The 16,533-nt window shown below is 34.5% G+C and overlaps 1 protein-coding gene across 1 annotated transcript in view; it reads left to right on the forward strand.

Moving 5' to 3' along the window:
- Nucleotides 1-672: 672 nt before the first annotated feature.
- TRMT11 (tRNA methyltransferase 11) overlaps nt 673-16,533 on the forward strand; it is a gene marked incomplete at both ends in the record, with an annotated part of 32,253 nt that continues 16,392 nt past the window's right edge. Inside the window, 10 exons of the mRNA XM_051219419.1 lie at nt 673-677; nt 781-925; nt 962-1,051; nt 1,109-1,178; nt 1,472-1,564; nt 3,990-4,054; nt 4,978-5,044; nt 5,735-5,815; nt 8,854-9,002; nt 9,906-9,961. Of these exons, the coding sequence (XP_051065207.1) occupies nt 673-677; nt 781-925; nt 962-1,051; nt 1,109-1,178; nt 1,472-1,564; nt 3,990-4,054; nt 4,978-5,044; nt 5,735-5,815; nt 8,854-9,002; nt 9,906-9,961 (821 nt within the window). The remainder of the gene's footprint in view (nt 678-780; nt 926-961; nt 1,052-1,108; nt 1,179-1,471; nt 1,565-3,989; nt 4,055-4,977; nt 5,045-5,734; nt 5,816-8,853; nt 9,003-9,905; nt 9,962-16,533) is intronic.

Raw genomic sequence — 16,533 nt, forward strand, 5'->3', positions numbered from 1 at the left:
TGTAAGTATAAGAATGGAAGCAGAAAATAGCTGTCATTAGCACAGTCAAACAAAAGCACGTTAAAACAAACACTGGTACAGTTGGTTGTAATAATAATTGTTTTTATTAAACCAGTCGTGCTCTCGTGATAAACGTGAGTCACTACACCATATTCAACGATGACGGAGTTGTCTGACAGGATTGATTTCTTTAAATTCAGATGTAAAAATGCAAATTTAGATATCTAATGAAGACAGGTTTTGTTACTTGGATTTGAACGTATCAAATCAAGGCAATGCACCATCGGTAAACAGTTCAAAAATCATTATAAGTAACAAAATGTTTATTCGTGAAAATATGAGCACACATTTTGACCTACATTAAAAACCCCTCACATAGTTTAAACTATTTCTAATCATATCCAATATAATTTTGACCAATAGAGGCCTTCAAATTTCAACCAACGGTGAATAGGTGTCAGTCTTTAGAGTACAACAGCTAAAAGTATATTGCATTACGATGAGTTGGTCTTTCACGATGATTGGTTAACAATGATCATATGATTTTATGGAACGTGATGTTTCTAATGGTCACTTTGGATCATCGAATAAGAAAGAAAGAAACAAACACCTAAAAAATGTATATAAACACGACAAGGTCTAACAACAATTATTAACGTTGTGAACAAGAAGATGAAGTGAGTGTTGACTGTACAGTTAAAGCAAATGAGTGTGTTATATGAACTTCAATTTGTTTCAACGAAATAATAAGGCTGTCTATTTTTATCTGGACCATTTCAGGCATAGATTTGCAACTGGCCAGTTTATACTGATCTATTCGATCATCGTACTAATTTATAAATTCTTCGACTGCCATGAAATTTGCACAAAACCTGAATTACGGTATTACGAAGAAGTAATTTTTGAAAGTGATGCATATAGATATGTAAGTAATCAGTCCGATTCCAATTGACATATTCAGTCTCATCACTATCACTATTCCCAGACAATCCGCTCTAATCAGTCTCTTCCAGTTATTCGCGGCAGGTTTGAAACGTTGGATCTTAATAAAGTGAGTTGACTACATTTTGCAATCGAGGTACTAATCCATATGTTTACATATAATCAGGAAATTGATGCGAAATTCCTGTTTACGTTTTACGGGGCTACAGTCATCAAATTCCAATTACGCGCTACTGGTAAGAGAATCATTTTCATCGAACTAAAATTGTTACCGAGTTTTATTTATTCACATTTCATTCTGTTGACCGGTGTTGCCTTAATTTCTTCAGTAAATCAGTTTTATGCCCTTTCTACCATTCAAAACATCTACTGATATGTTATTTCGTTCAACTTGTAAACAGTTTCAAGCCTTATGGAAATTGAATTACAATCCACGGAGCTCATTTTGTCTCCAGTTAATCTAAAAAGTTTTTAATTCATTCTCTAAAGATTGTCAATTAAATTTCATGTTTTCATTCAATAAACACAGGTACAATTTATATGTACGATCAAAAGCATTTAGGAGAAATTAGAACTCATTTAGAAAGCGATTTTTTGGCAAAATGTGAAATTTTATTTAATCGTGAGTACCTCTATTATCCAATGATAATTTAATGTTGCTTTTCATTTCTCACTTTTATTTTGCATAAATGATTCAATATTTGACCTGGTTAATTCATGAGGGTTGACCAGTACACAGTGATTAATTAGCTTGTAGGATTTGTTGCCCGAAAATATGTAGTGACTCACATTCATCACGAGAACACGACTGGTTTAATAAAGACAATTATTATTATAACCAACTGTACCAGTGTTTGTTTTAACGTGCTTTTGTTTGACTGTGCTAATGACAGCTATTTTGTGCTTCCATTCTTATACTTACACTTTGATTGTAACTTCGCGCGAATTCGGTTACCTTCTGTAACCAAGGTTGTATCCTGTCACGATCTCGGTATCTTTTCGATGCCACGAGATCGCCAGCTAATAAACCTCGACTTGGTCCATTAATTGCCTTCTGATATTTGGCTTCTCGGGGATTTTATGGGTTTCTTTGGTTACGTCCAACCTTCGCCTTCTGATTGACTTGGCACGTGTTTCTTGGTAGCGGTGTTCACAGTTAATCCCAACTGGAAACCACGCTACAATTGGGGACACAAGCTTGGTTACAGAACGTAACCGAATTCGCGCGAAGTTACAATCAAAGTGTAAGTATAAGAATGGAAGCACAAAATAGCTGTCATTAGCACAGTCAAACAAAAGCACGTTAAAACACACACTGGTACAGTTGGTTATAATAATAATTGTTTTTATTAAACCAGACGTGTTCTCGTGATAAATGTGAATCACTACAAATGTGTTCACAACACATATTCATTACTGTCAAGTGAAAACGATGGTTCACTTCGAAATAAACGCAAATTGATTAAGTAGAAATAATAAATTGAACGAATCCAACTGAACTCATCTACAACAATAAACGATGTTGTATGAGAAACCATTTTAGATTATTAAATCCCATGAATTACCAAATTATAATTGATAACGTCCAAATGTTTTCTTTAATTTACTTCATCAATAATGAATGTCTCTTAGTCACTATCTGTGAACCACTGTGTGTATTCATCACATTTTTGACTATCATATTCATATGGATCTACACCAGCCACCAGCAATAATAATAATAATAATGACAGATGATAAAAAATTACCACGAACAATGCACTGGTATAACATAATTGATTCGATCCGGAACAACTAGATCTATTAGATTGTCTAAAGCTTTTAAAATCAACGTTTCGGAAGTAAAATATTCTTCTCAGTTGGTTGAATTGAAACATTCATCATATCGTTGTAATAATTATGAGTCTTCTTGCAACTCCCATTTAATTGAACCGGTTCAATTAAATCTTGAAAGAAAGATGATAACTGGTGTCTAAACCCATTCTCTATGGATGTTCATTATACATGTGTATAAAAACACAAATATTTTTACTTTCATCATTTCAGAGGAATTATTAACCGTCAGACAATACTTTTCTCCAGAAGCTGATAGTAAAAGTAAATATCCATAAAATGATTATTTGATTACACACGAAATATTTAAACACTTACACCATCATTCGCAGTACTTGTTTACACATTTCCTGTTCATTTTACATCACTGAATTCTTTTCAATAACTGACAGATGTAATAAAGTGTAACCATCCCAGAAAATTAGGAAGAGGGAATTATGTATGTGGAATTCATCGATTATTTGGTCACATTGATTGAGACCTGAACGACAGTTAACATGATCAGGAGCATACTAGATTTGATGTGCAATCAATAGATCCGTATGAATAAATTAGGTCATAAACACATTTTACTTGTGGATAAACGAATGCAGAGATACATCTTCGTCAATAGGCTTCAATGCTGCTTGATCAGAAGTCTGTATTCTGAAATTAGTAAATTTGTGTTACTCATCACACGGTCATTCATAAAAATTATTCATTCAAATTAAAAAACCATCGAGACGAATAATCTGAAGCTATTCATTTTCCATCGTTACCGAACACTGATAAACCAATGCGTTGCATAACCGACTAAGTTATCATGTTCTATTCGTAAACAAACAAACCATAGCTAATGTCATGTATATTAAGGGTCGGTTTTTTCTGGAGTAATTATAGAGAGTGTTGAGCAAATGTCAATACCTCCTCAACTATCAGATTTAATTGGAAGCTTGATGATTTATTATTTCGATATGGAAACGGGGTTGTAATACAGCTTCGGAATGTGGTTATCTGACATTTATATTGTAGGATACATGCTTGCTGCATTTACATGACGTTCATTAGATTATATTTATTACGAATTCTACCATAGAAAACATTTGAGATAACGAAGAAAATACCTGCCTAAAACTGATCACTTTGCACGTAGGCACATTCACTTTCGCATCCAACAATGACATGTTAATCACTAATACCTTAAATTCTAAATAACGATGGTCTTCTGCTTGTAGTTCCTGCATTCAATGTAACTACTATGTTACATCCGAATGGGAAGATATCAATCTATTATGAGAAGGTAAGTTGCACAATTGAATAGTAATGTGGTGTTGTTTCATGTAATTCGGATTAATATCTTACTTTGCACAAATCAACACTGTCGAATGCATCAAGATTCATTGAACACGATAGAACGATATCAACATTTTTTAACGTGCACACACACTATGCAACTCTATTAATAATTCCGTAATGAAACACTTTATTCTAGCACTTTTCTCTTAAAACAATGAATTATAGGAAGTGAAATGTTATCAATAGAAATTCTGACGTCTTTGAACCCATTAAGGACAAACGGTGTATTTTATAGTACTTTCTAACACAGTCATTTTCTGTCAAGCTTTACTACATCGTCTGAAGTTCAGCTAATTGAAAATTTCATTGTCAAATAATCTACGAGATAAATCGTTAAAATCTTGATCGTCCCCCAGTGTGTACTTGTTCGAATATCAGCATTTAGTACTTCACCAATTTCAAATACAATAGATGTGTGAAAACTAGAAAAGGCAGATGAGATGAAAGATTTCATCTGTGTTGAACTGAATCGATTTTGATTGCTTCGAGGTAATCAGGAATTGTATGCACCGTGATGGATGGAAGTGAGTACATCAACAGAATTCCTCCACATGACAACAAATTCAAGTGCAACAGCATTGCAGTTATTCACAATCACATTTCCGTCAAGTGACGTAGATATCCATCGCACAATGTAGCGCATCATTGTATGATAGATAGATCGATCATTGGATTTCAGTGAAGTTGACAACTGAAGTGAGCCAAATAATCCACGTGGATTAGATGGGGCACACTCCTGAGGCAACTGGGGAGATCAGTATGCTTACTGTGTAACTAGTTGTCTTTGTGTAAAGTGGTTGGTTGGCTTTGATAAAGGTGGTTGTGTGTTGATTGATGTTTACTCAGACTTCCGTTACTTCTTTTCAGATTCCTAAGGTAATTGACGAGGGACAAAAGGATTCGCAAATTTATGGAGTCATTCGGTGCGGAGAAGGTAACAAACGTTATTTACATTCTGATTTACACCGACCTAAACAAGCAATCATGTGTTAGCCTAATATTAACTTCTTTACATAGCCTTTGATCACCACTTCAATACAGAAATTCGCTGTATTCTGTCATAGTGAGCTAATATATCTTTCTTACAGTCTACATTATTCAGTAGTTTCGTGTGAAAACAGATTGGTCGAAGTGTCATTGAAGTGTTGATGAAAACCGTGTGAGATAAAATCTGAATGCTTCTGGTAAACTCATTGTCCAAACACTACTGTTTATTGAAAATTCAACGTGGATGAAGCGAAGCTTCACTATCATATGTGATAATAAATCAAGGTGCAAAGTAGTCCTGAGAAACCGCGTGTTTTGATCAAGTATTTTGAACAGTGAACCACTGAATTCATCTGTGTCTTTATGTGAACAACTGTCATCTTTACTAGTGTCATAAAAATGATTTACGTTGTTCTGATGAAATTGTATTGGAGCTGTTTCTGTTTTATATGCTGAATTGTGTAAACAGTGAATTTCACGATCCATGTCTGCTGACGCATGTCTAACCTGGTATACTGAGTAATGTAACTATAGTGTGTGAATATCTTCATCATGGATATTCAGAGAAGTCGTTCCCATTTTTTAACAGTCGCTCCTTAAACAAAATCTCAGTTTTCCTCTCTAAAATTTATTTCAGAAAATAAAAAAACACATATAATAACTGTTCCCGGAAAATGGATCCAAAGTGGAACGTTAGTGGAGTATGAAGCTCTCGGGGGTATGTTAAACCTTATTGTATCAGAAATGACTATTTACACAGTTGAATGCATCAATTTCGTTTCAAAAAACTGAAAATTTCATGTGCAATTTTAGTAAATAATTAAATGACATTTAGTTACTAGTATCAAATCACGCTATTCTATATGTGGATTCTCTGTTGATTAATTAAAATGATGAAGGATGGATGGCCTTCATGTCCTCATGTTGATAAAATTCACTTAAGCGTACATAATGTTACAAAACAATAGATGAGATAGTATATGTCAGTTAGTCGATTGTGTATTGACTTGGAAGTGTCCATAGTTTTCCAACTTGCTACATGTGATATTGTATCTTCCTGAGTTATTAAAACCGCGGAAACATTTCTTGAAATTGTAATTCACTTCGAAACAATCGCTTACTTTCCAAAATCTATACTTCACCTTGTTCATCCGATCAATTGGACATGTAGATAAGTCATATGTTCACATTTCGCTATACCATAGACAGTAGATACTTGTACAGTATCAAAAATACTGAAGATTTTCATGTTCGGTAAGTGTTTCCTTCCTCACTGATATGTATACTGAGTAATCACAAACACTCTTCAGTTCTTTAATAAACGGAATACACCCATTATGACATTAAATAAGAAAGAAAGATTAGTTCAGCGAAGAGTTCTCTTTTCGGCGAATTCATTTTCAAAGCTGTACAATCGCAAATATATATACTTATTTTTACAGGGTGATAATAATACTGTTAATAAACTTATGATATATATGGTGACGGTGAGGTTAAATAAACAAAGGTACTAGAAAAAAATTTTAAAACAAGGAAAGTTTGATAGTTAATGGCTTCGATATTCATCGGGTAAGAGTAGCTCAGCATGATAAAATAACATAAAATGTTGAAACAGAGATGAAATGTAATCGGAATGATCGTTGAAATAAAAACAAACCGGTTGGGGGTATAAGATTTGAAGGGAAGATGGAAGGTGAAGCAGGTGGCTGTAAAAGAACAAGAGTAATGAGAAAGAGAGAAAAAAAATTTTAATACATTAAGACCACGGTAAAAGAAGAGGTTGTACCAGTCTCCTTTGTACACATAATTCTGGTTTTTCAAAATGTATGGCTATTGCCTCGGCAATGCAAAGGAGATGTAGTCTAATTTTCTTAGGAAGGTTTCTACTTACCTTGTAGATGACTTTGAACGCAGAGTCTGTCTTGATTGAGTGACCTGTGTTCACAAGGTGTTCGATTATAGAACTTCTTATTGAACCGCTGCCTCCTCTTCTTAGCCACGCCGGACAATGTTCTTGAATTCTTTTGGATAAAGTACGCATCGAACGACCTATATACCTAGCTCCACAAGAGCAGGTAAATTGGTAAATGCACATTGAATTGGTCAGATGCGATAATTTATCTTTCAGATTATTGGCGAACAGTGATCGGCTGGAGAATAATATTCGCAATGTTGCTGCGAAAAATGTCCTTTTTAAAAAATCTGAAATTCTCCTCTTTAAGATATGTGCGGCTCTATCGCCTTTGAAGTCGATGTTCATGTATAAAATTGTCTTTTCTACTGCATTGGTTTGTGGTCTTGGCATTTTCGGTTTCATGTTCTCATCAATGAATATAGAAGGATATCCGTTTTTGATAAGTATCTCTTTTAAAAAACTCAATTCTTCCTCTACGACCTCAGGGCTACAGATTCTTCGTATTCTTGTGGCGAGAGTGATTATTAAGTTTCTTTTTCGGCTGATGGGAACCCAACTGTGGAAACTTGATAGTTGGCCATTCCATATGGGTTTCCTATAGATAGATCTTTTTGAAGTACCATCTTGTTTCCTTGTTATATCTACATCAAGGAAGTGAATATTTTGTTTGCTTTCAACTTCAATTGTGAATTTTATTGATGGGTGACAATTATTAAATGCATTTAGGAGATCACTTAAGTTACATTTGTTATCACAAATGATAAAGATATCATCCATATACCTTTTATATAAGTGGAAGAGCGGAGGAGTTCGTCATGTGTTGGAGTATTGAAGTAACATCACTATGAATGAGAAAAATCATCCCATAATTTAATGTTCAGATTGACCCCAATATTCATTGAATAAAATATAATTTACTATCGATGGATGTTCATGATCCAACTAGTGTGACGTGCTAACCGACAGCACACAGAGTATAATGTGATCACATAGTTTGAAACATCCCATAACGATAGGTCGACTGAAATCTCTTCCACAAAAACGTCAGCGACGAATTGATAAACAATGCCACTCCTCCTTTGTTTTTCGATCGAATTAACATAATTATAAGTGAATTCATTGTCTGGGGACAACTGACGTTCTTGCACGGATTTCAAAATGGTCAGTGTGAGTGAGTTTACAATGTTATTTATCAGTTTTCACATGTTGAATCGGTATACAAGACACGTTTTCGTCATCACACTGATATCAATGAATGAAACTCCAAATCTACTAGAAATCGAATGCAGTGGGCTTTGATGAACCCGGTGACAGCATAGTGTATACATTTCTGAATGCGAACAGTCATCAAAATCTACCAAATCCGCACGTCAATACTCATCGTTGAACATTCAACTTAGTTTCATTCAGTTCCGAGGTGTTGTCGTGAAATGTGAATGACATAATATGAACCAGTTCTCCTTCTCATGAGTATGTACTCAGAGTAATCACGCACGCTTTTCAGTTTATCATGTGTTAGGTTATTGAAATACCACCTCGACAAATGAGAGAATCATTCCACAATGCAATGTTTAGATCGACTTTAATATTCGTTGAATAAAATGTTATTCATTATGAATGTATTTTCATTCAAAGCCAAAGTGTTATCGTGAAATGTAAATGTCAATGAAAGTGTGCTGAATTTTGCATTGCGTGAGGCAATGACAAATTCCTAGTGAATGACATAGTCGCCTTATTTCGAAATCATCATTAGATCATCGAGTTATATTTATATGTATTGTAATTCACTTATCTTTTGTTTGACAAATTGTTATTCAATCACCTCATTCTTTCCACTGAAGAAGTTTGTCCAAAACACAATACGAGTAAAACATGTCATGGCGCAACAACACCGAATACCACATGTGTTTGGTGTGAAAAAGTCAATATGTGCATTACTAGTAACGATAAGGATAGTCATGAATTCAAAGTAAATGGTTGCAAGGTTAAAGTAAGTAATTGATAGACTTCAGAGATTGTTTTCAATATTATATATTATATTCTATATAGTAAATCTATTTACTCGGAAGAACATTTTCTTGCTGCAAACATATAATGTAATGTATATGTTGATGATGTTTATTTAGATATGAGTAGGATGCCATGTTTCCATGTGGCCATTCAACAATCAATAGAAGCGTCGTTTGACACTTATGCTTGAAAAAATGTTAATTCTTCTCCTCATAGAATGTGTAGTGATTCTCGATGTCCAATATGAAACCGTCTGTATATGTGAATTGTTCAAAAAATGCCGATGACATCATTTTGAATGATGAAGCATAATCTGTCATAAATTCTGCATCATGTTTGGAGAGTGAAAGTTCGTGCACTTCCATTGTTGAATTTCAGAACAGACATTCGTGTTACCCTGTTGCGAAATTTGTATTCTGGATGGATTGCTTCAATAAAGCCGTCAGCTATTGGTTTGTTATTGATTATTTACATTGAGATAAGGTGAACCATCCGGGAAACAAAATTTCATCACACAAATAAGTTGTCAGTTAATTGTAGGATAATGTGTACTCATCACATTGACCGTCAAATCAGTAGCAGATTTCCCTAAATCATTATTATTCATTGATCACATTGTGCAAATGTAAATTATGTAACTGATTGTTGAATTCACTTCTGTCATCAATACTGACAATGGCGTATAATGAATGATGAAATATTTGGCAATTAATTATATTGCCAATGTTTCTTTCTTCTGAAGAGCTCGATTCTCAAGGTTTCCACTGAACCAACTACTGAAATTGATCTAAGAAATAAATTGAAGAAGACTAGTTCAAGCACTGAATCACATTTGGTAAATATTTGATATTTTGTAATCATTATACTATTTCGTTCATTTCAGATTATGACTACAGATGCAACGGAAGACATTGGGGAAAGAAAATCATCGCAATACTTGTACTTCGTTGTACCATTAGTTATAACTTTCCTTATTTTATGCATTGGTTGTGGCATTTGGCTATGGTTCTACAGAAGGAACAGAGTTTATCAATGGTTCTCACAAATAGCTTCTCGATTGTTCTCATCAAGTTGACTGTGTTCTTTTCATTTTCATATTTTATGAAATACACTTTCTATTTTGTTAATCATTTCAAAACATTGAGGATTGTTTCATGCAATTGCATATCACATTGATGATTGTTTACGTAATGACTGATGTCACTTTGTTGGTCGAATATAAAAATATAATTTTTTGTATTTGTGTCATTGTTTTCATTCAATAAAGACATGGGTAATTTGTGGTGGTCGGTATTCGATATATTCCTTAAACTTCGTATACAATTCGTCTTGATAACTGTCCTATTTAACTCCAACGGTATATTATTCAGAAGGCGAATACGAAGCGTTGATTACGTTTATTTCGAGACCACACACACAAATGTCCAAAATTTACAGATGCGTTAAACGAGCATTAAGAGTTGTGTCGAACGGTAAACAGGCAAGCGAGCGACTGAGCGAATGTAAGTAATCGAGTACAATCAAGCGAGCGAGAAAGCAGAGTCAATCATATGAATAACATGGACATATATATAGCATGTGAAATTAATGAGTAATCAAATCAAATAAGCGGTTAATAGTGAGACTAGGAGAGTGAACAAATGCGTAGGCCGTAAGCAATATTCAAGCATGCGTATTTCATACAAGCACAGAATAATAATAAGGGTACAATAAATTGTTATAGTGCGGATAGCTTTGTCCGCTAAATAAGTTAGCAAAAGGGCTTAACTGAGTTAAATGAGAATAAACCCATTTGCACGTGAGTCGCTATAAATTTCACAAGTGGTTACAACATTGCACTTGTCAATTAACAGCATCGTGTATACGTGTTCACGTGACCATTGAAATCAGCAATGAGTCCGTTGTAAATGTCCATTTTGTTAAAGTCTCAATACTGAGAAACGTCAATCGAAATTGACGTCGTTCAGTGTTTTAAACTAAACTGTCGGAATGCGCATCAATATTTAACAAAGCACCTCAATCCTTCGTTATTTGACTATTCACTGTTGAGTGAAATCTGGTTGACAAGCTGTTTTTAATTAGGTGTTATGAATGTGTTGAATATGAAATAACTTAAGAGGGTCTAGCTGATATTCAAGTAGGAATGGAAAAAGATGTAGAGTGAATGATGAACTAGTAACAGTTGTGCCGTAAAATTGGTTATAAGATGAGAGATTTGAAAAGAAGAAAACAATGAAGTGTTTGCGTCAGTGATTGATCACATTATTAAAAAAACGTGGCAAATAATCGGTTCTAACCTCATGGATTCATGAGAAACAAGTCTAGATTTTATTTTTCTTACACCTTCACTAAGTTTCGTTGTTTCTCCCTGAACTGCATTTATGTTGTGTTTACTTCATACTAAGCCTTGGCAGCAGCCATATTGGTTTGCATTGGTTTGTTCCTCTTTTTGATTGTGTTGCTTGTATTGACTAGAATTGTTCATTTTTTGATTGTGAATTGAGACACTCTTACAGAGTGGGAAAAACTCTGTGTTATAAAGCAATCAAATAGTATATTTTGAATGAATCTGTGCGTGATCTATCCAGACAGGATGGAATAACATTGATTTGTTGCCATCGGTAATTTTCTCTCATCCATCATCAATTTCCTTATCTATTGTAATTTGAATTTGATTCATTGAACAATTATTGGTTGGATAGCTGGGTGGTTAAATTTGTTTAGGTTGTAGCATGGTCTCGAGTCGAAATTGACTATGAACACCGTTACCAAGAAAGCACGTGCCAAATGACTCCATAAAATCCCCCGGAAGCCAAATATCAGAAGGCAGTTAATGGACCAAATCGAGATATATTCACCGACGATCTCGTGGTATCGAAAGGATACCGAGATCCTGCCAGGATACAAGCTTGGTTACAGAACGTAACCAAATTCGCGCGAAGATACAATCAAAGTGTAAGAATAAGAATCGAAGCACAATAAAGCTGTCATTAGCACATTCAAACAAAAGCACATTAAAACAGTCACTGGTACAACTGGCTATAATAATAATTGTTTTTATTAAGCCAGTCGTGTTCTCGTGGTAAATGTGAGTCACTAAAAGGTAATAGGGTACATTTAAATTTACAGTGACATTCAGAACCAACATTTCACCCAATCACGTTGTTTTGGTTTCATCCGGGCAAAGGCACGTATCTAACCCACCTAGACAGTTATTCTTCAGTCCAAACCTTAGTTTGGACCTAACACCTCCAAGAATTTGTACGTTAATTAAAATCAAGTATCTTTCAAATTACGAAAACAAAATGTATGTACCAGAAAATTTACGAAGTTATAGAAGGTTTTTAACATCATTCACATTTTCTCTAAATAGAGTGTTAGCGTTAATAATGGCATTGAATGATGGAATATATGTGAGACATTTCTTCTTCTAACAAAACTGTAAACAGCATTATAATATTGTCAGACTGGGTATCCGTTGTGATTGCAGTAATTTTTACATTGGGATTCATGAGTATTATACTAAACGGCCGTCCGGTGCTTCCACGTTTTTAACGGTGGCCTAGCCCAGACTGATAAATGGATTCAAGCACTATGGTTTTCACCATAGTAGTTTAATTTCACATCACCAGAGAGATACACTCCATGTTTTACGCTATCCAACTCATCCAGTGTATGTAAATCTACCAGAATTGTGACAAAACAGAAATCACATAGAAGACTTATCCTTATCATAAAATATGAAGTTAGTTGAACAATACAACTGACATGGTAAATGATTGGAATGTTTATTCATCATAACTGGAGCAGAACCATCTATGAATTGACAACCAGAAAATTTGTTTTCACTTCATTTTCTTTTTAGAAAAGTAGCAATAATTTGTAAAATGAGAATTTCACTCATCTTTGATGTTTATAGGCAGGTGATTATCGGCCAAATAAACAACATATTATTAGAAAGCGATGTGTTTTTTTGTTCTAAGATTGACGTTACACCAACGATACAGAATAGAGAATATCATATTATTTGATTAGTTGAGATGGAATGAGGTGATCAATGATAAATAAAGTATAATTATAGCTGATTCTATAAATAAAAGAGGTCAACACAAATATGTTTGTTCATTAAACAAACACGTTGTTTACACTGAGATTGAAGAAGTAATCAATATTACTTTGAATATTATATTGGATATTACAGAAATGATAGAACTTGATATTATGTTATATTCAATGCCATGAATCAGATAGAATTCTCAATTTTTCAAATCTTATTCCCCAATGCAGCCGATTTACAGGTTTATGCTGTTTGTATAAATCAATGATAACTTTGTACTTAAAGACTGCCCGATTTCGAATTTCGAATACAATACGTTCGTCTGTCCTCATCTAGTTGTCATGCAATATAACTCAATCTTTTTAAGGAAAGATAGCTGGTGACTAGCATTGGAATCGATGATGCGCTTTTCTCCCTATTTGTGACTCGTCAGCTCGATAACCACTATATGCATCTTTGTATAGGAATCAAGGTCAGTGTATCATGACAGTTGTGATGGGATGGTTGATGCGACAAAGCAATTGACCATGAGTAAAACATTACCCTCGTCACGGAAAAGAAGGCAACATCAATAAAGACAGTATGTACATCACGGTCTGTACAGAAACAGACACGCACACATGCATATAGCATGAAAAATGACAAATATATATATATATAGACAAATAAAAAGAAATTTAAGAAAAATAAAACAATGAAAAATCCAGCAAAGAACAATCATCCTCACCGTCCTCATCAACATCTGGTTGCTGAAAATAGTCTTTTTGATGAAGCGAGAAAGTACGTTTGCTTCTTAATTCCTTCAAATGTGACAACTGCTATGGTTAGTGTTGTTGTGGGCTTATCACAGTACGGTGATTACGGACAATCGGGTAGAGTAAACATGAGGTGGAAAGTTGAGAAGACATGTTGATGGTTTGTGACTAACAAGGTGTGTGGAATGTGCGCTTATGAATAGTACCGAAAGTATTGCACAGCTCAGTATATAAGTACATAAGTAAGATACCTCACAACTACCAGAGTTTATGCACGCAAGCAAACATGACTGCTCTATAACACCTTGTACAGCAAATATACTATCTAACAAACAGGTTATTACAGCTGACCCACTCAACAACTTGTATTTGGCACATAACTAGCAAACGCGCTATCGTATTTTCAGACATTACCCTCGAGGTTGAGCAAGGGACAAAACAAAGTGATAAGGAGTCCTATCTCCACACATCGAGTTAATACTGGTTACCACATGAGAAGAAACTCCAATGTTTGAAATTATTGGCGAAATCCAACCAAATCTACCCTACGATTTCAGAATTTGACTCTTATATACAGTAGATTCCATACGAATACACATCAATAAATTCAATGTTTATGCTCTGAACGTGTTCATATACTCTCTGAATTTACCCTGATATTGTATTTAAATACTATTATTTGTTTCTAATCCTTTCTGTTTCTCCCTTTACAAAATTCATGGAACTTCAATATTTTTAGCTCTTTAATTTCTCATTTTGATCTCACGTAACCTGTTTATGAATTTGATTATGTCATTTTCATTGCACCCGTCCTAATAATTACTTATCGTCCATTTCACAGACAACACAAACTATATATGTTCACATACAATTTCAATCACTGTTTACATACACATTCACAATAATGGAAAAAGTGATACAAAATCAACTATCTGATCACCTACTTAAGGAAGATCTGATAGACCCGTCACAACACGGCTTCATTAGAACAAGGTCGTGTCTGATAGACTTCTTATACTAGGTTACTCGCATACGTGACCAGAAGAGACTAGTAGTTATACTGCATTTCGATATTAGGAAAGCCTTTGATGACGCTACAGAGTTCTTAAAAAGACAGTATTTTTGAACATTGCGTTTCCTTTCAACGTTTCAATGTATGAATAATTCTATATGAGACGCATTCCAAACCAAATGTTTCAGTGCGCTTTTATCTGACCCTAGTTACATAGTCTGGTGGTTGTTAATATATCAATGTCAGTATGTGTTCTTAAGTAACAATATGTAACATTAGTTATGCTAGTTTACAGGCTAGATCAAGTTGTTACAGATGACACATGCTTGATTGTCATGGAAATATACACCCCCGGCTACCCCAGTCTATAATTATCGACCTAATTTGTGTTAGAGAATAACGGAATAAAATAAGCCAAATACGAGAATGAATTCTCAATACGTATATTTCATACACTCATTGATCCGGACAGGCAATCAGAGAAACGAAGTGGAGAAAGCGAAAAGAAGCAAGACAGAAAGATGTGCAGTAAAGAAACCGAGTGTAATAATAATAATAATATATTTCCGCATGAGAAGGTGCATATTATTATTACACAATACAATTTCATACGAGTAACTCAAAAACGCTTCGTAAGCTATACAGGAGAACGTTGTCTGGTCTAATCGAGTAAATATTGGCTCGTCAGTTCTGCGCTCAAACCGTATATTTCCAGTTTGTTCGTTACACCGAGTGAACCAAGTCGTTTTGATCAAACGTGATTCAACAGTTGAATTCAAAAGAAAATTCCATATACATAATGAATAGAGTAGGCAGCTAACCTACATACAATCATATTAAAACAGTTGGAATTAATAAACGAGTAATCAACAACGTCAAAAAGGCCTTGAGAAGTATGGAGAAACTGATCTCACCAGAAGCTAGATTAATTTATGTGTCGGTTTGGCGTAGTAGCAGCCATTACAATATCAAACATCTTATACATATACTAACTATTGTAAGATTATTCGTAGACGTGTAGATTTTCTGGTTAAGACTCACTGCATAATCGTGTTTTCTAATGTGAGATTTTTTATTTCAGCGATGAACACTTTGGTCTATCCAGAAGCTAGAATAACCTAGGTGGGCTTGACGTGATGCCACCCACTACAAGGAACACTTTATAACATATGAACAATAACAAAGACTAATTACAACATAAGCCTACGTTAAGTATCTCCACAATATGTAGCTCAAATAATTCCCATCCATATGTGTTACAAATTGCAAAGGGCCTATGGGTTTTAAACACTAAAATCTGAAGTTTCACACTGTGATGAATATATCTTTGGAGCAGACCTTTCACTAGTAGCTTTCAGGAGCATTTTTCGCCTGTTTGACAGCAGAACTTCGTAATTAACTTCTATTAATTTTTTTAAGCCCAACTCAGGGGACAAGAACATGGTGTTCTTCGTTCCATCCAAAAAGTCATTGGACTACGTATCCAAAGGCGACAGAGGAAGTCATTTAAAGGACTTGTCTTAACACAATACGAACATTACCTTATGTCACTGGATCTTCATCTATCAATGTACATATGATGCCGATGCGACCTATTGTTTACCTGTAACACACAAAAGACTGAGTCTTCACTATAATACGTATATAAAGATGTGTTTAAAAGAGTATTGATATATCGAACAACGTT

Source organism: Schistosoma haematobium, chromosome 6, assembly GCF_000699445.3.
Source record: "Schistosoma haematobium chromosome 6, whole genome shotgun sequence".
NCBI lineage: Eukaryota > Metazoa > Platyhelminthes > Trematoda > Strigeidida > Schistosomatidae > Schistosoma > Schistosoma haematobium.